The 24,599-nt window shown below is 40.0% G+C and overlaps 1 protein-coding gene across 6 annotated transcripts in view; it reads left to right on the forward strand.

Annotated features, from left to right (window-relative positions):
* Nucleotides 1-24,599, forward strand: part of GREB1L (GREB1 like retinoic acid receptor coactivator) — a 135,451-nt gene that overhangs the window by 70,727 nt on the left and 40,125 nt on the right. For 3 of the 6 annotated variants that reach the window (XM_035564095.1, XM_035564098.1, XM_035564100.2), the window contains 8 exons: nt 2,120-2,279; nt 2,500-2,697; nt 11,078-11,254; nt 14,001-14,177; nt 20,000-20,134; nt 22,090-22,227; nt 22,562-22,681; nt 24,285-24,422. In XM_035564095.1, coding sequence (XP_035419988.1) covers nt 2,123-2,279; nt 2,500-2,697; nt 11,078-11,254; nt 14,001-14,177; nt 20,000-20,134; nt 22,090-22,227; nt 22,562-22,681; nt 24,285-24,422 — 1,240 coding nt within the window. In that variant the 5' untranslated portion in view covers nt 2,120-2,122. Of the gene's footprint in view, nt 1-921; nt 1,074-2,119; nt 2,292-2,499; nt 2,698-11,077; nt 11,255-14,000; nt 14,178-19,999; nt 20,135-22,089; nt 22,228-22,561; nt 22,682-24,284; nt 24,423-24,599 lie in introns of all 6 variants that reach the window. The other 3 variants (XM_050708454.1, XM_050708453.1, XM_035564096.1) reach the window with 2 other exon arrangements.

Genomic DNA, 24,599 nt, shown 5'->3' on the forward strand with positions numbered 1-24,599 from the left:
GTCCTTGTACCCTTGTTTTGTTTTCTCTCGGAGAGGAAGAAACATCCTAACACACAGTCTCAGATCAACCCATGACATTCGCCCTCCACATGCAGGCCTCTCTGGGTAGACTCCATGAAGGCAAATAAAACAGTCCTGGCTAGCCAACACTTCAGCCTTTTTGCAAACCATATTTAATTAATACTTTCCCACCAAAATTAAAGTAATTGGCATAACTGTATATATCACATAGATTATAGAAAATGTGGCATATGAAGAGACTTGAGGTAGATGATGCTCTGACATTTTAACTGAAGACTTTTATTTTGGATGCACTCCTGAAATCCAAGTTAATTATATGTTTGTCATGATTTCACTGAAATCTGCGGAAATATCATCACTGGCTTCAGTAAAAACAGGATTTTAGTCACGTAGTTGTTTTCCACCTATTTGTTCAAAGACACCTAACAAGACTTGTACTGCAACCCTAATCCTGCTTCAGCATAACATTTTCCCTAATTTGCTTCATAGTTGTGTGTCTATACACGTCCCCTGTCTTATTCAAATGTAATGAAAACTTAGAGCGAAAAAAATAATTTGCTTGTCTCAAATATTTTGCTGCTGAAATACCTGAATGCATTACATTAAGAAATTGTGTATATATTCCTATTGTCTCCAGTTTGGGTGGGGAAATGCTGTTGCCCCCAGAGTTGTTAGAAACAGGGCTAAGTCAGAGCTGTGGAGTTTTTGCCCAAAGCTGTACAAAGTCTTTGGCTGAACAGGGAACTGAGCCTCTCTCCAACCTTTGAGGTGAGCAATTAGATAAGCTTCATTCTTAAGTATTCCAGTAGGGTAGCAATAGTTAACTCTTGGGTATTTGTCTATACCAGGAGCTCTCAAACACTGTTGTAAGCAGCTGTCATCATTGTTGCCCTTTTACAGGTGGCACTGAAGACCTTGAGCAACCCAGCAATCAACCACGAATAGAATCGTAGATTTTCTAAATGCCAACTTATCTTCTTGGCCAAGGTCTCTTCCTGGTCATAGGACTAGGTGACATCTAGTGAAGGAAAGTACAAAGATAACATTATAAGGTTTTGTACTTTTCTCTCTATTGATTTATCAGGGGAAAAGTTACCTCTGTTGAAATAAAATAATCTGAAAATGCAGTCTTGTATTGTGAATATTGGAAAATGTTAGATCATTGTTTCTTTGGAGTAAATGTCATATGGTGTAATGACCCAGCAAAGTGGAAAATTTCATGTTTCATTGAGTCTCTCTCAGCTCATTGTAAAATCTTCCATGGCCATCCTGTTACTAAATGTTTACATTTGAGAGTCTGTATCCTAATGCTGAAAGCACAAATATAACAGGCTGTGGGGTGTATAATGTCACCCAAGGAGAAGTGGTGATCTAAAGGTCTGTTTGTGCTTGAGTATTTCATGAAGTTCATAAATTCATCATTGATATAAACATGAATGTTAACTGTCAAAATAGATATTTTAATGGCCATTATCACTATACTAGTGTAAAGAGCAATTTAAAATAAAACCATGTCACAGCATTTGCTGAAGACCCTGAAAAGACAGAGAACTGACCTTCCATGTAATTTCAGTTAATATTAGCAAAAGCAAAAATTCAAGTTATTGGATGTCTGTATAAGAGTTCTCTGCAAATGATGGCATATCCATGAGTTAAATCATGTAGACATAGACAACTAGTGATAAAGCCAAACTTGACATTTTTAATATTCTGTGCTATGTTCAGTTCTGTAGTCTGCTCTGAAAATCCTAAAAATGACAATAATAATGGTTTTATTTATCCCCCATTAAATTCTACATGAGGGGGGTTCTTGAGATTGCTGAGAGTAAGTATATGCAGCAGACACAAAGCAGTTGGTTGAGATGTGTTAAAAGCTGTTATGGAAATGAGAGGATGTCTCTCAGTCCACCAGACTTAGAGAGAAATGTGAACGTGTAGTACTAGTTAGAGGTGTTGTTCTCACGGCATATGTTATTGCTAACTTTGTCTCAGCTAATGCCTGTCATGATGGACGTAAAAAGACCTCACTGATCATTTGTAAATGGTGTGTGTATGCACTTTCCCATCCGCTTATTGACTGTTTTCTTTGCGTTTTTAGATCATGGGGAATTCATATGCAGGGCAACTAAAATCTGCCCGTTTTGAAGAAGCTCTTCATAACTCCATAGAAGCTTCTCTGAGATGTAGTAGCGTTGTCCCACGGCCGATCTTCTCTCAGCTGTACTTGGATCCTGACCAGCCTCCTTTCTTGCCGGAAGGTAACCATGAAAGTATGGCACATTTCAATTGTTTTTCTGTGTAAGAAAAGGGTGGGATATGTTTTATTAAAAAACAAAAAGCTGTGCTGCAGTTGATTGTGTGACACAAAATCTGAGTTTGAGGCCTTATTGAGGAGAGAGAATGGTATACTGGTTATTTTAAAAGGAAATAGATGCACATACTGATGAAAAGTTTATTTTATATTTTATTCTTGCTCAGATGTGAAGCCAAAGGTGGAAGAGTTGGATAAAGAGTTAGTACATCGCTACTCACAAAATGGAAACCTGGACTTTTCTGCCAACCAAACTGGTAATGAAATGGAAGATGAAGAGGAGGATGAAGACATGTCAGATTCAAGCAGTCCACCAATCCCATATTCACAAAAACCTGCCCCAGAAGGGTCTTGCACTACTGATGGTTAGTGTCCTTTCTTTTACCTGCGGGATCTTTACAACCAGTTCTTAGCATTATGTGTGGTCTCTAAACTTAGAAAGTATTGAGCAAGGAAGTCTGGAAACACTGTTTATAGTCAAAGCCTTAAATCTGAGAAAACACAGAGTAAGAGGACTTTTTTCAGTACATAAAATGTACTGTATTACTTGAAAGCAGTGTCTAAGACTCACTGTGACACTTGATTAGTTTCGGAAAGCCCCGTATTTTCTTTGGTCAGTATTGGTTCACTGTCCTCAAAGAAGTTAGCATCAGTCACCATCACTATGGCTGGTTGGCAGTCCACACCTAAATTCATGACATTGGCAAAGTTAGATTTTGTTGCTTCCATGGATGGGTAGCAGGAAGAGTTTGGAGGGAGAAAATGGGGAGGAGACTTGGTGTTCCTTCTCCTACTAGGGTGATAAGAGGGATGGTAGTGGAAGCTTGTCTGTTTTCTCTTCTCCATCCGCCTAGTGGCCATTGTTTGCTTACCCTGAGCTGTCCTGATCATTGTTCAAGATGTTCAAAATTCCTGACGGTACTGTTTTTGTTTTCATTTAAATGTGTGAAAGGGTCAGTTCATTATGAATATACCTATTGGACCAAGTAAACTTTATTTAAGTGGTTTGTTCTATCCCATAATAGTGAATTCTGAAGAAATTGTTTATTTTGAAGATTTAACTTCCTTAAAGACAGAGGATCTACTGATACTTATTCTTAAAAATGTACACACACACACCCTTCAAAACAAACAACCCTTCTCACCAGGAACTATGGGCTTCCTTTTGTAGGAGTCATAAAAAAATTGCAGTTTGTAGAACGGTTTTTTTTATTTTACTGTAGTATATGGTTATAGGCAGTGATATACTCGTGATTGGTAATCCTTTGACCTTTTGGGGAGTGATAGTTGGCAAATGTTGACTTTTTTTTTTACTTTATCCTTTCTGAATGTAGTTCGCAGAAGCATGTTTGCCCTCCATAACAATGTAACATAACAGTGCACCTTCAGTTCCCTTTAAAAGAAAGAATAGAAAGACTGGCTGCTAAGGGAAGCTGGGGAATATTGATGGGGGAGTTTATTATCCAGCTGTGATGCTAGTGACAGCAAAAAATAGTGTTTGCTATACTTTGGAGGCTTCTAAATTGGTAGGAGCAGAGAAGGAGAAAGCATGAAAGAGTGTATTATAAACAGTGGTATAAAACCAGGACAAGAGCTGAGTTGCTGTCTAAATGTATTAGAGGTTAAACACTGCGGAGGAAGAAGAGCTCAGTCATGCCAGTAGGACACTGTAGCGAGAGGCACAGTGGATGCAAGCTGTTCCATGTTCATCAGTGCCTTTGCTGCCTCTGCTCAGGTTTGCTCTGCAAGGCAATCTGACTGACATGCTGCTGACTGTCAAGTGCTCGCTGCAGTGCTGACAACGTCTGTGGTGTGTACGTACACACACATAGTACATGCAACTATATGCTCATGTATACATGTAATATTATGCTCTCTAGTATGTCCTGGAAAAAGCTTACCTTACATGGGCAGTTCTGTGGTTTGATTTTCATGTAGAAGTCTTAGGATCAGAGTACATTAGGAGAAAGTTTCTTCATCTTCCAAATTTTAGGGTTGTTCTTTACTTTGTCAACTTTACCGTTCTAAATTTACAGTTTATCTCTCTCTAATGTTTACTTTGAGGAGCTGATTTAAGAGAACAGTATTTTTGTGTCTGGAAAGGAAAATATGTTGTTAAAAATATTGCTAATGATCTGTTAGAACAGTTCTACTCGTGTTTAAAACACCCAGGTTCCCAAACATTCACTCTGCAAACCGTATCTCAGCAAGATATTAATCTGATAGCTCATCTTTCTTCTCATGAATATGCCCTTCCAGAGACATAAGATACAATCGCTTCCATTGTTTACATTCCTTATCTTAGTTATTTAATTACAAAGATAAATAACATTAGGAAAATGTTAAAGAATACTGTTAGACTAATTGAAGTCACTGTAACTGTTTGGATGCTTTAAGCTGAGTGTGTGTTTAATTGCTTACCCAAGAGCAAAATCTTGGTACTAGAATCTGCAGTTCAGAGCTCCTCTTGCTGTAAAACCTGTCTCCCACGTTTTAGCACAGATGGGGTGAAATCTTTCCCCCTTTTAAGGAATTTGTGCTGTTTGCTTTTCCTGAATTCAGGATTTATGCCATAATCATCATTTTATTTTCTGTGATGACCTGTTCTTTTGCTCAGGTGGCTGGGTTATCAGTCACATGGGTGCAGAAAGCTCTCATTGCCTTTTTTCATCTGTAAAAAACGAGTGCTTCGCAAGTGACAGTTTGTTGGATGTTCCTTCTGAGCTGGCCATAATATTACATCCCTTAACTTTCCTGTTATCCCTTGGAAAGAGCAACTGCATTTGTCGTTGATCCTTACTATTAGCAATAACAGTAAGGACTTTGCAGTCAAGAATAATAGCATTTTGGGGGTTCACATCTTTTCAGGGCCTTTTTTTCTGCTCAACGTGATTTTTTGTAACTAACCCTTTTCTTCCGTGAAAATAAGGTTTCAAGAAAAATACTTTTCAGACAGGTACCTCAGATATGCAACAAAATAATACAAGAAAGTGTCCTTAACCACTTGTTTGTTGTAGCTTTAAAACAGCCCGTTTCTAATTTGTGGAATAGCATTTTTATGCAGGCTGTGGGAAACACAATAGTAGCACCTTTCTTTTGTTATTAAACCCTCAGTTTACGTGATGCTTAAAGAAGGGCCAAGGTAGTTTCAGAGGCAATTAGGTAAGCAGGTACTTAACACCTGATCAGTTACTGTGAAGTTACAATAGCAAGTGACAGTGACCAGTAATTCATATGTAATTCTTGGAAGCTAATTTCTTATACAAATACCCCATTTATTGCAGTACAACAAGGGGCTGGTATCCCACATTGAAACTGCTTCTTGCTATTGGTCCATAAAGGAAAGACATATAAAAACTTCAATTCTAAGAAGATTCCAGGACCACTGGGTGTGAACAGTTGTGGGGATACATTTTTATTTTCAAAAAGATGTGTTAACCTAAACGAAGTAATGCCAGAGAATGTAAATGTGCTTCTCAGAAGCAAAAACTAATGACTTTTCTTTCAAAGAAATGCAGATAACGTCTGCGAAAGCTAATTGTTGTTCTTTTTTTGTGACTGCTCTTGATATTTGCAAATCTCTAATTGGAATATAAATGCCTGTTCTTTATTTAAAACAAAGCTGAAATCCAGTGGGAAGATGATATTTTAATGGCACAGCTTGGCTGTGTGCTCTTACTTTTTATGGTTTTTATACTTCTTATATGTTGATAAACAGTTTCATAAAGAGAAGCTGATTTATTTCAGTGGCACAGAGGTTTTCCCCTCTTCTTGTTTAGATGTCCATAAAAGGTCCATGAGTCAATGGGACTCTGAAGTGCCATTCTTTTTTCTTAAGAGTGGTATGTGTTAGGGCTGCTTGGCATAGAAATTTAGGTGCTAACTCAATTATAAATGAAAAGCTATGAAATGTAAATAGATTTTGCATTGTCAAAATCCTCAACGTGGGCAACACAAGGTAATCTTGTACAGAGAGATCCTGGTTTGTCTTTACTAAAGTGGAAGTGGTTATTTCTAGCAGAAAATTATATTGCAATGGAAAATCATGCAAAACAGAGGGCGGAAAAAGGTTGGGGCCTCTGTGTTGCTTGCTGGCTAGAAAAATGCAATTTTATAGTTAGGATGTAGCAGAGAAAGTGGTTAATCCCTCGTCTCTTTCCCTGCAGTCAATTACTTGCTTCCAAATAAATGTTTCTTGTGTGGAATTTTCTCATTTAGTTTAAAAAAGGAGCAGGAATTCAACTAGAAGAGTGACTTGTGGTCCCGAAGGCCAAGGGAAGGAACGGATGACGGCCTCTTGAGAGTATCCCGTCCGCGTTTCTCCGAAGGAAAATTCGAGATTTTTACTGCACAGCGGCAGATTTGCATTCTCTAAGTATCTCCTGCTCTAAGCGAGCACCAGGTGTACCTGGCCAAACTCCCCAGCCTCCCCTTGCTGGTGTTGTGGCAGCTGGTGAATGAACAAGGAGCCCGAAGGCTCCGAGGTTCTGCTTGTGCTGCCCCCTGTCGCTGCTCGTCCGTCAGCATGGCTCGTCCCTGGCGGCAGGGGAGCCGGGGGAAATGGCTTTTCAGTGCCAGCGCTATCTGGCTGGCTTCCCAAGAAAACAAGGGTGAGGCAATTGCCTGGCTGTTCTGCTGCCCCTCCGTCAGGAAGCTGGTAGCTGCTTTCTGCCGCTTTTGGCAGGCGCTAATATCAGCGAGACTTGTAAAGTTCAGGAGCTGACACCGGTGCCCCCAAACTAGTGCCCCCGAGGGCAGAAAAGTAATTACACCTCTGCTCTTCCACAGCCCAGGCATTACAGAGGCATGTGCTGGCCAGCCAGGCTGCACATACATACCTGTGATGCAGAGATGTCGCCAGCCAAAGCAGAGGAAGATGCAGGAGGAGATTGTGCAAGGAGGAAGAAGGGGGTCATGGAAGGGATCTGAGAGACCTTTGGGTGGAGTAAGAGATGACAGATACAGAGTGTGACTCTTAGGTATTGTTTGTAGCTTATACAGGATGCAGCATTCCTACAGTACAGTCCTACATATCCTAAATGGTGAGAAATATTAAATGTGTTCAGAACAACAGTCTCTGAGAGAAGAGGCTGCTGTTCCCAGGGATATCAGACCGAGACACGTAGGTTTGCTTCAGTAGGTACTGCCAAGATGTTAGAGTAATGCTCATAAACTTCTTAAGGTGCTGTGATGTTGTGGTGTGTTTCTTAGGGTTTTCCTGACCCTTATCTACTGGGGACTCGTACAAAATGGTGATGTGCAGCAACTCAAGTAGTAGATGAAGTTGTTTTGCTTCTAGCATGGATTTTGCTTTGTCCCAGATCCTGTGGAGTGCTGGGGAGTGCTGAGAGAGTGCTGAGGCTTCACCTCACTGGGACACCAAAACCTCCAAGTTTCTCATATGATGTGGAATCACAGAATGGTTTGGGTTGGAAGGGACCTTAAAGATCATCTAATTCCAGCCTCCCTGCCAGGGGCAGGGACACCTCCCACCAGCCCAGGCTGCCCAAAGCCCCATCCAGCCTGGCCTTGAGCACCTCCAGGGATGGGGCATCCACAGCTTCTCTGGGCAGCCTGTGGCAGAGCCTCACCACCCTCACAGTGAAGAATTTCTTCCTAATGACCAATCTAAATCTACTGTTTTTTAGTTTAGGAGTGTTACCGCTTGTCCAATCGCTGTATGCAGCTCTCTGGCTATCAGTCGTGTACTCTTTTGGAAAGCAAGTCCATGCTGAAATGTTAACAACATTGATAATCAAATTCCTGCTTTCTTTGGTGTCCAAGTATTGCTATTGCTAACAGTTCATTCAAAAGCCTCTTTCTTGTCGATGTTTGTGCTTCTGGGCATTTCTTGAGAAAATTTTTGGGTAGAGACAAGGCTAAAGAACAGTTGTTTAAAGAGACAAGTTTAAATCTGTCTTGAAATCTTATCACACTTGCTGTTTCATAATCCTTATCTACAGATTTCCTGTTTGCCCACATTGTCAGTGGTGGGTAATTTTTCTTCTTTAAATCTAGATATACTGTGGTATTTTTTAAGTACGTCAGATACTCAGATTTTACTGAATGCCCAAAATATTTGAGGCCTATTTTGAAAATGTAGGACATAATATCCAAATGACATAAACATTTGAATAAGCAGATTCTATTTTGAATGTAAGGGAGTTTTGTTCGCATGTTTATCTGCAGCTTTTTAAATATAAATTACAGCGAAAAGTCTAGGTAATACCTTGGTAGCCCTCCATTTGATTAGGATTGATATGCTTTTAAGGAATACACCTTAAAAAGAGTTTAACATACTCTAATCCAATTGCATCTAATCAGGAAAGAAGTTTTGCTTTAAGTGGCAGTTTTAATGCTTTTCCCTTAAAACGTAGCTTCCTTCTCATTGGCAAGCAGTCATTACAATTCATTGATTTGTAAGTAAATAAAAACTTTAGGCGCTTCATTTTAATTCGTTGGCTGGGAGAAGGAATGTGGGAGGGCAAATCTGGGCTCGCTCTCAGCTTGAGTGAGCTGCTGCTCGATCTGAGCTATTTGAGCGACTGAAGGAAGCATTCAGCCAAGAACGGGTTCAGCACACCGTGGGTGTGTAGGCACAAGACCGAACATGTATGGTACGGTGTCTTCAGCAAGCTGCTGCTTGCCAGGAAGTTTATGATAGCTGACTCTATGCATTCCACTTTGCACATCGTCCTTGCCTGGTAAAGTTTTGAGATTTAAAAAAAACAGTGGACCAAAAAACATTAGCTTTCATTGTCTTTGCTGAAGTTTTAAACTACGTGTTGCAGTGCAGTGCGTGAGAGTGCAGACACATATTACTGTCAGTTGAGGTGGCTCTGGGTTAAGCTATGATCACGTTATGTTTCTAGATGCTTAGTCAGTGTCTTTGGTATTTATTTACAATTTCTGTACCGGCTATGGGCTACTTGAATAATATTTTAAATTAAATGTAATCAATACACATTAATAGCTTAAGTCTTAATAGATACTACAGTAATTTCAAATTTAATTTTGATATGTTTTTAACAATCATGTTGAAATAGGATACGTCATGATGATGCTTTATTTTGAAATATCGGTTCATGCTGATGCATGCATGTGTTGTCTGCGTCGCGGTATTTTTGTAGTTGTAGTGAAAGAGAGAGGTCAGTGGGTGACTGTGTGACGCCTTTGTATTTATTCTGGCGTAGGGTTTTTTCCATCAGCTACTTCTGGGAGGGGTGTGAGGCCAGGCTGTAGCACTGGTCTTAAGCTGGAGAAGGAACTGGAGGGGAACACAGTGTAGAGTCTGGTGGCTTGGTGGTGCTTGCACTACCTTCTGCCTAAGGGAAATGAGAAACCCCGTGTGATCGTGTCCTCTCCTGTTGAGGAAACCGGATGACTGCTGCTTTCTCTGACACTTGTCACTTCCTAATTTGAAAGTAGAACTTGCTCAAGAAAACAAATAAGATGGAGCTGAACAAAAAAGTGATGGGAGATTGTGATCCAGTGCTGAAGTTAATGAAAGTCTTTAAATGTTGTTGTTCATGTACTTAAGTCAAAAAAAAAAACAACACCTAACTTTGGAGTTGGCTTTGGTTTCAGCAAAATATTGGTACGTGTCAGCCTCCCAAGGTCCCCAAATTACCCAGTGATTTGAAAACCCCAAAGCTATCTCATCCAGGCTTTAGAAAACCCTCAATGTGGCTGCTTGGTGGGTGGCTACCAAAACTCACCACGAGTCCTGATCTCTGGGCTGCCCAGCCGTGCTTCTTCTTGTGTCCAACCTGCCACCTATTCGCTGTAGGACACGGAGCGGAGGAGGCTCGCTCTGGTCCCCCGCCGTGTCCACATCACTGGCCTTATCCTGGTATTAACCAGGAGTACAGCAACCAACGTTGTGTTCTCATTTTCTTTGTGTATGTGTGTGCAGGGAAAAAGTAACTGGAGACTAGAAGTCTTGCTGCCCGTTGAGACTTCAAGAAACTCAACTTGAGATTTACAGAAAACATGCTGTACATCTCAAAGTGCATGTCCAGCTAAGAGATATCTGAATGAACTTCTGATAAAAAAAGAAGCAGGAAAATATGCTAAAAGCTTTCTGAAAGACCTGTGCCTGAGCTGACAGGATCAGTAAATAGTTGCAGAGCACGCTGAAAAGGACCAACCTCTTATTGAGGTGGTGAATTACTTAATCTTTAGCTTAATTTCTAAGCTGTCTCTAGATTATATTTGATAATATTTTTCCTTTACTGGCCAGTACCAAACTTCAGTCACCAATTTTTATCATACTTTTGTACTACTGAGTGATAGTTATATACCATTGGCAGTCTGTTGCAAGCAACAAAACCAGAACTGGTATTTCTGAATTTAGAGTGAAAACTAAAATTCAGCAAAGAAAAAAAAATATTTGAATGTTTTAAGAGCTGTTCTCTGTTTTAAAATCTTGAGCTTTCCTTCTTATTCTCAGTGTTTGTGAAAAATTAACGGTTTCAGAGCCATTTGATGTCTTATCTTTAGAGACATCTCTGTTCTCTGCTTGAGTATGTTCAGGATCTCTTTAAAAACACTATATCTCTTGTCCCTGAAACCCTAAGCTGGTCGATTTGATGAGATGCTTTCTCAGTTTTTCTCAATTTCCCTTGAAAAAGGTAATTAAAAAAAAATACTGCATCAAGTTGTGAAGCTCTGTTTGCCTATGGAACTGATAAAAGAAGAAATTTAAACATAATCTTTTGAAGATTTATCTTTTTTTTTTTCCAGGCTTTTGTCAAGCAGGCAAGGATTTACGGTTAGTATCTCTGTGCATGGAGCAAATTGATATCCCAGCAGGCTTCCTGTTAGTAGGAGCCAAGTCTCCAAACCTTCCTGAGCACATTCTAGTCTGCGCTGTCGACAAGCGGTTTTTGCCAGATGATCATGGAAAAAATGCACTTTTAGGTAAGAGGTTTTCTTTCTCCGTGCCATAATAATTCAGAGAAACTGGTCGGTTCAAAATTACCTAAAATCATTTCAGCTAATGACTTTCTATTAGAAATATGTTGGGGAGAGGCTTGTTTTTATTAAATTAAATCCACAGCTGAACCTCCCCCTGAAAAGCCCATTTTAAAACAAGTCCCTGATTCCACAATTAACCACAATTGAAGCTGGGTGATTCTGTGTGGGCTGAAGACGATTGCAGCCCTGGCATTTTAAATGTGAACTATCCAGATACTCTATCTCTACTGATGCTTACAACATTAAGAAGAAATATGCTAATGCAACTGTAGAAGATGAGCTATTTTCTGTGGATTAAGGGACAAATTTTGCCCTTGGCTCCACCAGGAACGTTGTTTTCAACAGGAGCTCTGAGGGTAATTTGACTCTCTAACACATAGATTATAAAAAACAACATTTATATCACAACTGGTTATGTTTATGAGCTTTTAAAATTTTAATACAAGAATGTTTCTTGATCATTGAAGACAGGCACGTAAACACCTAGATTTCCTGCCTGGCTCACAACTGGTACACAACAGACTAGTAAAAGTGATTTAATGTATTTTGGCTCCTATAGCCTGATTTGCATTTATGTTCTCATTTCTCTCTCTAGTCACTGTTTTGTCTAGCATATACTGAGAACAGAGAAGAAATCACAATGAAGTATAAATACCCTTATTTAACCACACTGCTCGAATTCTGGTGCAGACAATCAATATTTTGCATAACTATTGAAAACACCTCCTTTTTGTACTTACGATTGTTAATGTTTTGTCTCCCTTAAGCATATTTAATATGCTACCACGTGCTGCAAACCTTTGGATCTATGGGAGAAATCTCACTGGCATGAATTAGATGAGAGCTGTGATGTGATGTGTCCTTTCTGGACACAGTTGGGGAAGTGGGATCATGGAATAATCTGGTGTGTGCTGCCGTCCTCATAGGAGCTGCTCCCCAGTGAGCAGGGGAAGTGTCAAGAGTTGATCAATACGAACTATCTGATGTACAGACAGATGGTGTTCAATCTAATCAAATGTGGTTGTACTTGTCTTTGTTGGTAAGCTCTCCACCTCACACCCTGAGGTCTGTATTAATTTATCATCTCTGATATCATTTGATGATGAGCCTAGTGACTCACAACTCTGCTCTGGCATTGCTGATGGTACATATTCAAATACCTCTGTGGCTCTGTAGCTGCTACCTAAGAGCAAAGAATTGACTCAGTAACCCTGTGAGACCCTAATGACTATTTCTGACGACTATGGACATGCACCAATAGTTCCTCCGGGTTGTAAGCAATAAGGGAAGAACAGATTCAGTCTCAGGAGAAACAGGATGAAGAAGCCTACTTCTTGGCACCCTCAGCAATGTGCTGGTAAAATATGATAATAAGGCATAATTAGGCTGAAAACAGTGGCCTAATTAATAAAGAGTTTTATGGAAAATGCATTTTGCCAGACAGACAGACTGAAGTATTTTTCATAAAACTAGGAGTTTGGCTGACAGGTGAATGTACGTAGGAACCAGTGTTCTTTGAAGTGCTTGGCATTGTGGTAAACAATGATAGTAATGAGGATGAAAAATGTGTTCCATTATAGGTCTTGAACTGATTAATAAATGGAAAAAAAACAAAAATAAAGGATTTCAGCTAGGTGCTTATCAGCCTAGCTCTACTTTAAATCATTATCGATGTTCCAGAAAGAATATAAAATATTTTTTCATTAAAGATTGAAAGTAATTCAAAGATTAGTGGAGTGGCAAATAAGCTGAAAGAATTTAATTGTTCATTATTAGATAATAGAGGAGTTGGGTTTATTCAAACAACATGGATTTTAGGGCAGGCCCGTTTTAGATCATGCTCTGTGCTTTGTTCTAGAAGATTTCAGACTGCTGCAGTGCAACATTGCCATTGATGTAGCTGTGAATGCCACAGGAAATCAAGGGTGCATATAGTCCTCAGTCCGGACCCTGTGCCTGCAACCTCAACCCAAAATTTAATCTCCTTTTATGAAACCATGTCAGAAACACTGCAGAAAAGGAGCCTTCTACTTTTTTTACTCCTAAATGTGTTACTTTCATGAGAGGTTCTAAGTTTTCATGAACATTCTGAAGTACCTCTACTTTTTGCAATGAAAATCTAAACATTTGACCTTAAATAAATGCTTTTAAGCCTTTAATATGGTGTAAGGTCCAGCTTATTCGGAGAGTGCCTTGGATGAGGAGTCTCAGAGAAAGTCACTAGGTATTAGGTTAATTTTAGCCACACAAAGTTGCAGTGGATACTATGGATTAGCCCCCTATTTTGAGAGAGGGAAGCATGCAGCTTGGAACCCATGCTTTTTTAATGTAGAAACGTGGAACAGAAATAGAAAATCCTGTGGAAATTTCCTCGTCTGGCATCACAGCTTCTCCCGACCCCACAAGTAGTTCTCTGCTCTGGGTAGAGTGGAACACGGGTGGTGGAATTTCGACATAAGTTGGTATGACCTAGAAAGATGGAAGAGTTTCAGAAAAGTTAAGACTAAAATCTGCCTGCATTTGGCTGCTCCTGAGGAGTGGTCTGAGCAGGGCACCTATGGTAACTGTATGGGCGGAGGCCTCTAGTCACTCTGAACTGGGCGTGCATGTAGGTTGAAGTGGCTTTATTCCTAGCAGCTGTCACAAAGCCATTTAATCTGTGTGTACACTTTCTGCTTCGTTTGTCCAGGATTTTCTGGCAATTGTATAGGCTGTGGAGAAAGAGGATTTCGGTACTTCACAGAGTTTTCCAATCATATCAACCTGAAATTAACCACTCAGCCAAAGAAGCAGAAGCACTTAAAGTACTACCTAGTAAGAAGCTCCCAAGGTGTACTGTCAAAGGGACCTCTTATTTGCTGGAAAGGTAATTAAGGTGCCCATTCACTTAGGGTTTTTTTGTTATGTTGATGTGATGTTGAATGAAAAATTGAAAGTTGCTGCTGAAAATGTATGCATTAAAAGGAAACTATAGAAGTTGAATTTGTTTTGTGATTGAAGGAGAAGTTCCTACTGATTTCACTGAAGTCTGTATTGTGCTGAAGAGTTTTATTAAGTCTTTATAGTAACCGTACAATCATAAATTGTCATCCTCCATCTCCCCGTGCTTTCACAGGGAGCCCTAAATCTATCCTTGGGCTGTGCAGCCACCTTGGTAGAAGAAATAAGATTCCTCAGTCTGCTAATTCTTTTCTCTACCTAAAGCAAGATGACTCACAGCCAGGGCTCTGGCATTGGCTTTACATTGATATTCATCTTAGCAGGTGCAATTCTGTCCGGCTAACGCCTGAGGATAGCCAGCACACCGTAAGATTAAGAAAGCTCAGGTCACTGATCTCAAGGAAAGAGGAGAAATCTCGCATACTCTTGCCATTTACGGTGTGTTTTACACGTGGGCTTACCCTCTACCCGTGCAATATTGTTAATGACTCTGCTAACGAGAATGACATTTGTGACCCTGAGGCAAGGTAACCACGGGGTCTGGTATTGATGGATGCACGATTTTTGAGTTAGAGCCGTACCGAGACTTGAAGAGGGAACAGTTTACCTACTCGCTGCCTGCTAAACTGGTATATATGCAGGCTGCCTGTATCCCTCGGTAAAGACAGTTTGAGCTGGTGCCTCTTGTTCCAAAGAGGATGATGTGAGGAGAGGAGAAGCTCCACAGGAGGACTGACACACATCTGAAGAGTCACATCCTAGTGTGAATGGCAACAGGACACCAGAGAGATGGTTATCACAAAACTGTATGAGTAATTGTAGTACTGTATCAGTTTGGGGTTCAAAGGGATCTTGCCTTCAGCTGCTTTTCTGTTACAAGTATAATTTACTACTACTTCAGAGTGGATGTGTTTTTCAGCTGCTTTTTCCTTTAAAACTTCAGAAATTTAATTTGGTAGCCTCTTTTTGAAGTTCCAAATACTGAAAAAGGAAACCTTATTTTATATTAATTTTCCATGAGTTGTGAAAGGGTTTATCCATGCAATACAGTGCAGTCTGATGCACTATTTAGCAAATTGTTTGTGGGAACATTTTGTGCTGCCTGGCAATGTTCATATGCAAGACTACTCATGGCAATCTTGATCTTTGCTTGGTGAGAAAGTGTAATTTGGAGTCACCCTTCATTTTGTTTCACTGAATGTAGATTCTGTTTTGATTGCAGGCAATAATTTAGCTACTAGCATGTTGACATACACAGGAGAAGAACAGAGCTGGCTTTGGGAATGTTTTCTCTGAACCCCTGATGTTCATGCACTTGGGGTTGGTGTGTGACCTGGTAAATGCTGTCAGGGGTAACACACACGAGAAACTATTTTAAACCTCCTTCTGATCACAAATGTGTGGAAGAGGTAGATTCAGGGCTAGCTTTTGATTATATGCTCATTGCAAGTATTTTGAGAACCTACAAAAGTTTAGAAAATTGACCAAGAATTGATCTCATGGGTATTGATAGGCGCTATCCCCATATTGATTCCATCTATCCAGGAACCCTTTGCCCTTTCCATAACATTAAAGGTCTAATTGGAAGAGAAGCACTATTAAACACCCTCTTCTCTTCAAAACAAAACCTGATTAGATCTTGGTTTAAAAAATGGATTAATGGGAGATATTCGAAGTCACTTTCCCCTCCCTCAACTCAGTTTTCATCCAGACAGACGTTCCCAGGGACAGGATCTCCCTGAAGATTTTCTGGAGACAAACTAAGAATCCATGTGTCAGCACAATTTTCCTTCTAAAGGGCAACATATGATGGCTTTTATAAAGGTTCTGCCACAGAAGTCGCTGAGTGTTTCCTGGGACATGTCCAGTGCCTTCAAATCTCTTGCAAGCTGAGAGCTGAGGGCTCTTGCCATTTTGCAGCATCTGGTCTCTATTTGCCCGGCACTCTCAGCGGCCCCCGGGGAGGTTTTCTTAATTAGAAGACAAAGTTGACTAAACTGCTTGAGCTGTATTTTTGTTGAATGCTGCCATTTGCTGCTGTTTGTTGTACGTGCTGGATGTATGCTTTTATAACATTTGTCACCTTCCGCCACTGTGTTGCTGAACTTTCCAACTGGAAGGCAGGCCTTGTTAATATGTACTGTAGCTGCTTCGTTTGCAGAATGTAGAAGCAGGCAATCATCTGCTGCTAGCCTCTCTGCTAAACCAAATTCTGCGGTGTCACCGTCCACGACCCCAGAGGGTGGATCAGCTAATGGATACAAATCAGGGTTCACTCAGACAGGTAGGAGCTGAAAGTGCTGTAAAGATAACCATTGGGGGTGGTAAGTTACCTCAGATATCGTTGGTTTAGGGATGCCATAAATAAGTGGGTGTTTACTTCAAGCCATGTATAGATTACAGCTGGGAGGATACCTTTCAGAGTTGGCTTTGTGAGAGATTAAGACCCAGGCGAGGTTGAAGATGAGCTTAGTTCTCATAAGAACACTCAATTAAAAAAGCATTAAATGATCTTTTGATTAATTTATTTGTTTCTTTGTTTCCTTTTATTTGTTTAATTCATTTTTTGTGGATCTCAAAAGATTTGAATCACATATTTGTAGTGGGATGTTAGTACATAAACTAGGGTATTCGCCTTGAAACGGAAAAAGATCTCCTTTTGGGCTGAGGGGGACAGCTTTTATTTATGTATTTGCTTATTTGTTTATTTATTTAAATTGTATTTCACACATGGGTGTGCTTAGTAAAGCAATTTCCCCATGCACATACAGTTGTTTCAAGTTACATGAACTAGCATGCATCTCATACGTGCTTTCTAGTTCTGAGAAGCTATTAATGACGTACTTAATCTAGGAGAAACAATAAAAATCAAATGGACGTTGGCTGACAAAGAAGCAGCATCTTTAATTTATTTATTGCAAATAGCTAAGGTGCTTTCTTTGAGCTTTTGTTCTCATTGTTTCATTGCAGCTTTATCTATGCTGTTTTATGTTTTTGTGTCTGTGCTGTTTCTTGAAAAATTAAAAACAGAAAAATAAAACTTTGGTTGTTGTAATTGGTTGATATGTGTGTACCACAGCATACATTTCTCCAGAGGAGTATGAAATGCAGATGAAAAAAACAAGCTTGTTAAAACATGCAAAATTAAAAAAAAAAAAAAAAAAAGCTATAAAACAATCACAAACAAAACCTGAACGTATGCATTCTTAAATTGGAATTGTAATCACTGACCAGTGTGTTCAGAGACCCTTTCCCCAGCTGGTCAGCCCCGGTTCTGTTCAGGAAGCTGTATGGCTTTAGGCTTTTGTTAAAATGTAATGAGAGTGTCATTTAAACACATCTGCATTTCACTGCATGATCCATTGGCTTCCAGATCCCGGCATGAGAACCGTGCAGATGCATGAGAACCTATTTATTTGAAATAACAAGCGATCCAATATTTACACAGCTTTGTCTTCTATTGTACCTGCCGAGTTAATAGATACACCTTTTATATACCGCTTTCTCCTTATCACTCGTTGCAGTGCTATGTCTGCGTGGTTTTTCTGTGTCTCACTGTTTGTACTCTTAGGTCACAGTTGTCAAAACCTTTTCATCTCCTTCTATGGTTATCTTCTAGTGAAGATAGTGCCACATTCATACATATGAATTCCCTGTGACCAGAGGAGGGGGAGGGCACCTTTTTTTCTGTGGCATGAATTCTGACGTGCATCACGCATAATGGTGCAGCTTTTTCTCTCCCAGGCTTGCATAGCTACTGGTACTTTGAGGTGAATGGTCTCTTGTTTTAAAATCAAAGTACTTATTAGAAAGTCACTTTCCAAAATTGTTTTCAGTTTTTTGTCAACTCGCACCCATTTTTCCCTTTAACCATTTCTGTTTTCTGCCTTTGTAAGCGAACAGTTAATCTCCACATTCTAAAAGACACCTGTAGGCAGGTAGTAATGCTGAGCACTGCACTGAACTGGTAATTCCATGATAGAAATCGCAGCACAAGAGAGTTTTGCAACATCCTAGTTAAAGTTGACAGTGCAGTGTGGCCATGACACTGTAGTCAAGTGCTGCGTCCCTCTTTCAAAACGGCACGGGAAGACACAGTTCCTTTTACAAAGAGATGTGTTTTTATTGGCAGGGCAACAACGGCTGTAACTTTGAGCAGTATCAGAAATCCAGTTTTAGGTGCAAATGTAGAGAAAAAACTTAAATTCAGATGTTTAAAAGCAACTAGAAACAGGATTTTATGATAGAGAGTTAAACAATTTTAATAAGAGGTAGTAGTACAAGTCCTGCTGATGTATCAGTGTGATGTTTAAACATATACCAGCCACGTCTCATTTCATAGATACAATTTCAAGAAAACATTAGAATGAGAGAGAAGGGGAGGAAAACAACAAGACAAATAAGCCTGACCCAAAGCTTCTGGACAGTTTGCTTTGAGAAAAGCTTTCTCATTAAGTATTTGCTGCATCGTATTTAACGAGAGATTAGCATTTTCCTCCAAAGCCCGTGAGCTGGTGGTCTGTTCGTTAGCCATTCAGCATTTGTCCCGTGAACATGGACAAGGGTTTCTGCTGGAGCAGCAGCCAAGGCTTCTGCATTTGTTCCCCATCCCAGTCGCTCCATATGGCAAAGCAGACGCCCTCCCCATCCTCTTCGCCAAATGGTGTGTCACCCGGGGGTGAATGTATTTGCCAGATCAAGTTGGTTTTCACCTTCTGTTTTCTTTCCCTGGCTGTTTTACTAGGACATCTGTAGGTGAACTTAGCATACTTTGCCTACTTCGTGCAAACTCATTTCTGCACAGATGTTGAGGTAATGTTCTTTCACCTTGGTCATAAGTGTTTGGACTTGCCAGTGTATCAGCATCCCAATATTCAATTTTTCTTTGAAGTAAATTGCAGATATTAAATGCCTTCGTGCTTAAGCAGGGGTCTACATGCTGAGAGGTTTTGAATCTGTTACGATTTACATTTTTATACTGGGCAAACATTAATTTTTTTGTTGCTGTTGTTCAGTTTATCCATCCATAATTGTTACTTATTTGTTAATGCCTTGGTAAAATGCTCCAAGGAGTTGCTGTTTGTTAATTCATGCAAAGAGTTTGGGCTCAGCTACCTTTCATTGCTTACCCAGGCTTATAAATCGGCATACACTTTTCCTAGCCTTATAGATAGTAGTGCTGTAAGGTGATCTTCAGAGGTTATATATTTGATTTTTTTTTTCTGCCCTAAATCAAGCTTGTCTGAGACTGACAGAGGTTCAATAACTTGTTCTTGAAAATCTCATGTGATGGAGATTCCACAACCTTTTAGGCAATTTATTCCAAGTGCTTATTTCCTGTGCTTGCTGGGGGCAAGTCACATAAGCTCTTTGCCTATTGCTTTCTCATCTGTAACACAGGATAACTGTGTTTACTTGCCTATCCCACAGGGCTATTTTGAGGAGCAATGAGATAACTCTTTCTACAGTTAAAATATTTTTCAACTGTTACATGAATGCAAAATATTGTGAAAGAGATCTATCATGGGTTTAGTGTTTTACTAGATTCTTCAGAAATGCCCAGTAAATGTTTGTTACGACTCCTACAAGATATCCTTAGATGATCTCTTAAGCGTAAAATAGTTTGATCGCTTTGTATGCAGAGATATGTGTAGATAAATGTGTATGCATGTTTATGTATATATAATACATATATGCTTATATATACAGTTTTTAATTACTGCTTAGTTAAACATCTTCTTTTTTCAGATTCTTCAGTGTTCAGTCCAGCAAAATCGTCTTCTGCTGTTAACTTAAGTGGAACTCAAGACCCGTCTCGGAACAAGAACATTGTGAAACCTTTGGCTTTGTCAGTACAGCTTGTAGGAAAGACATTTGCTGCAGGTAGCACTTTGCTTTCCAGGATAACAGAGCCAAGGGAATTGTCTGTTTAGCAGCAAAGAAATAAAGGAATCATCTTTTTGGTGGAAAAAGGAAAGGAAAGCATTCACTAGGATTCCTCAGAACCATCATATTCTGCTGGTCCTCTGCACAGAAATCTTCCATGTCTATTACTATCCCCAAACAGAGCCACACCTTGGTTTTCAGATTTGACATTCTGATAAAAGTGCATGTCATATTCCTCTTGCACTTCCTAAGATATCTAGGAGAGCCAAAACATCACCTCTTGATATTACACAAATCCTTGTGACATTAACTGAGAGTCGTTCTCCTTTTGCAATGAGTATAGTTACTCCAGATGCATTTCTGTGTTGTATGTTTAATAAATTAAAAGCCTCATCTAGGAGGAAAGGCCATATGACATTGGACAGGTTGGAAAGTAGGAGAAATTTCTTCTCAGAAAGAGCAGTCAGGCATTGGGACGGGTTGCCCAGGGAGGTGGTGGCGTCACCGTCCCTGGGGGTGTTAAAGGAAAGGTTGGACGTGGTGTGTAGGGACGTGGTTTAGTGGGTGGTATGGGTAGTAGGGTGGTGGTTGGACCAGATGATCTTGGAGGTCTTTTCCAACCTTAATGATTCTGTGATTCTGTATTTGCTATTTTATACAATATATATTGCTATATATGCATTTTACTGTGTTGGACCTAATGAATGTACCTGTATCACATAAACCATTAACATAGTTTTGTGTAAAATAGCAGAAAATACTGCTTTCAGGTAAATGAAACTAGTGTTTCTCCCTTCTGTATTTGAGTAAGAGAATTTATCATGCACAGAAATGACTTCCCACTATTTCAATTGCTTCTGGAATTGACCCATGTCCACCAGATCTGTCCAAACCAAATTGTTGACAAGGGAGTACAAATGGGAGCTTACAGTGGGCAAGTGCTGCTACTCAAATTTTGCTAACTGCCAACCTGAGAATCTTGAACCTGAATTTATTTGGCTGGTGGCTGCAGAGTTCCATGTTACAGTGTACTAAGCAAAACACCGTTATCTCAGACTCTCTGTTGTAGCCAACATCAGCAAGCTGCTGCACCATCTCCTGCTGTTGCTCCTGGAAATTTTCTTGGGAGCTAAATCACAGGGGGGCTGGCAGATATGGAAAGGAGCCGTAGTCCCTGCTGGGATCCATGTCCCCTCTAGGCAGTTTATGCCATTTTTTTTCTCCTGAAAAAAAAAAAAAAAAGAAAAAAAAAAGAGAGAGACTGAAAAAGAATAAGAAGGGGCTCAGAAGTGGGAAGATAACTTTTTGTGATCCTCTGTTTTTGTAGTTTCATTTCGTGATCTGGATATAGTGGGGCCTGCCAGGGTGTCAGGCCTGCTGGGACTGGAGGATTGTCTTAGGCAGAGGTAGCAGAATTAAGCATGGTTTGCCTCAGTAACACTCAGAGCATGTGCACTTCACAGCAAACTGTCCTGTTTTGCCTGCCCAGTCTCCCATTCTAGGGCTTCAAATGAGAGCCCTGTAGTGACTCAGTGCGCATGGCACATGGACAACTGGGAGAAAAATACAAAGATGCGCCAGAGAGGCTTAGAAATCTTCATAAAATTAATTCATGATGGGCACTTTTTAAGATTTTCAGCATCTAAAAAGGTATCGTAAGCATCCCAGTGATTTTTTTGAGTGTGTAATTTTTTTATTCTGTTGGATTAGGGATTTTTTCTTCATCCTATTCTCTCTGCCTTCAAATGTGGAGAACTTGTTTCAAGGTTAGGATTTTGCAGCGTGTGTCCAAATTATTCTCTGCCAAGTACTCTTCATGCTTTCCCTGGAGTGTGTTTCTTTCAGTCACGCATCTTGCCCTGTTCTTTTGTGTGTGCATGCTGCTGTATTATTTTGTTTGTTTGTTTTCAAGACTGTCTCAAGCCACACACTCTGTATTTTATTATACTCAGCTCCCCTTTCACTGCGTGCCACTGATGTTGCTAATGGAAACGCTAATGGAGGAAGAAATAATGTATTGAGTTCTGCAGTCTCTCGGCCAATGCCTCACTTGACCTCTCCTAGCCCTGGCTGTGCAGCTGGAGACCAAGGTAAAGAAAACCTCTGCTCTATGTCCCTTTTAAGCTGCAGTGGCTGTTGAACCTGAAATTCGTGATTTTGTTTTTCTTCCCATCATAGCTGTTTCTGCAATTCAGTCTTTACAGGTCCTTTTGGTTTCTGGCATGACTGCTAATGACGACACTGTAGTTTACACAGGTAGAAGCATTTCTCACATCATAGTCTGCCTTCGTGTAAGGCTGGGTGTAAACCTCTGGAACTCTGTAGTGTGAAACCAGCTCAACACCACTGTGAAATGGAAATGTGGGCTGGAGTCAGGTCATCTGGAAGAACAGCATTTAGAATTGTTTTTGCTTTTCTTCACAGCATCAATGTCCAGTTCTGGACCACCAAAGAAACGTCATCGGGGATGGTCTCCTGGCTCCCCAGTCCCTCCTCCTGGCTTAGTGGTACCTGTTCCTGCAATTCGACCCTCAACTAGAACAGGTAAAACTTGAACGATACAGATATTTGTAAAAATAAAAAAATATGTATATTCTCAGCCAGATCAGTAGCCCTGTGTTCCTTCTCTTAAGGGTTGCATAGAAGACATAACAGAGCTTGCTGAAGTAGTTAAGGGCACCATGGAGAGTTTTTCACATGACCCAGAAAAGCACACAGTTGTTCTTGTTTCTGCAATCTAAGGTGGTACAATGGGATGGTGAAACTCCTGGGGGAGAGAGAAAAAGGAGGATGAAAGTTATAAGGATCTAAACCTAAGTTCCCCAAAGATAGCTCAGTTCTTCTGAAATTGTGCAGGTGTATGTTTATATGAACATGTTTAAAGGATTTCCATTAGCCTTCTACTTGAATACAGTGTCTCTATCTGGTGTGGCATGCTACAGAAACAGCACACTCAGTTCTGGTGTAGGAAAGATGCCTTTATGTAATTCTGGCCTAACCAAGGACACTGATGTTCCCTAGGTCATCTTTGCTTAGAAGGATAAAGTTTGAGAGACCAAATAGCTCATATGTGTGGAAAAGGGATAGACACATCTAGAAGGGATGTGTAATAGCACGATGTGAAATAGGATTAAATATAAATATGTGTGAATAGTCATCAGCGTGCATGTAGGTACCTCTTTATGCGTAACTACTAATAAAACTGTTCACTGTTTATGGACTTTGTAGTTGTGAGATTCAGAATAGCTGGTAAAGGGGAACGTACAATTGCTTACTCATCTCTCTGTAGAATAGGAGAATAAACACCCAAGGAAGAAAAAAAGCACATTTGTCATCATGCACAATATGTTCTTAACTCTGCTTTGGAGGACTTGCATGTGGGATGTTTTGGAACGGACTTGCAGAGATATTTATCACGGGAAGAAGGGTTACATGGTAGTGTAGGCCTGCCTGCTTGAGCAACTCAAATCAATCACAGCTAAAATGTATGCATGCATACATTTATTCATGCTGCCTGTGATGTCTTCTGTAGATAGCATTGTTTGAAAAATCTGTTACAAACAACCAAGTGAAGCCTGAGAAACTTCTGAAGGAGGTCTCACACTGAAACCTGATAACAGATGACAAATTTTTGCATTTTGTTTCTTTTTACTTGTGAAAGCTGCTTTTGCACTTTCATGCCTAAAGCCTTTTTTTTTTTTTTCCTTCTAACAACTGTCTAAGGACATCTTTGAGATTTTGGCTTGTATTTTCTTTCCCAGCTACATATGTTCTAGGTCAGAAGTCAGAGCAGTCGCTTCCCTTTTATTGACAGGTATTATTGAGAGGTAGCCGCTGTCTTAGAGGTGGTGGCCTCTTGGCTTAGTACTTGGCTTTGTTTGAAGATGCATATTCAACCTTGTGTTTTCCTCTGTCATTCCCACCAACAATACAGTGGCCAGAAACAGTTTTATTTTAGGGGTGGGTCTACAGGAGGGTATAGGCTCTTAATTTAAATTACTTAAAACTATAGCAGGAAATGCTGAGGCCTCTTGAATTTTATTACAGTTTGTGATCTGGAGTTATTTATTTTTTTTATTTGTTCATACGGCCAAATCACAGTATGAGCCTTTTAGTAATGGAAGCTTCTCTTTTCTTTATTTTATAGAGCCTCTTTTGTCAGTCCCAGTTCCTCAATCCATGTTAACTGGAATTTTACAGCCTCAACCCATCCCGGCAGGGGAGACTGTAATAGTTCCTGAAAACCTGCTGAATAACTCGGGAGTCAGACCAGTGATTCTGATAGGTAAGTCTTACACTGGGGAGTCAAATCCTGCATTTGACAAGTGCATACTCCCCTAAGAGAAAGGTTTTTTGTTGTTGTTGTTGTTTCTTTTTCTTGGTTCTGACATTCGGTACAGTATGTAATCGGTTTGTCATGGATAGTTTACTTAGTTGCTCAACACTTAAAATTGAAAGTTTG

The sequence above is a fragment of the Cygnus atratus genome, chromosome 2, assembly GCF_013377495.2.
Source record: "Cygnus atratus isolate AKBS03 ecotype Queensland, Australia chromosome 2, CAtr_DNAZoo_HiC_assembly, whole genome shotgun sequence".
NCBI classification, from domain to species: Eukaryota; Metazoa; Chordata; class Aves; order Anseriformes; family Anatidae; genus Cygnus; species Cygnus atratus.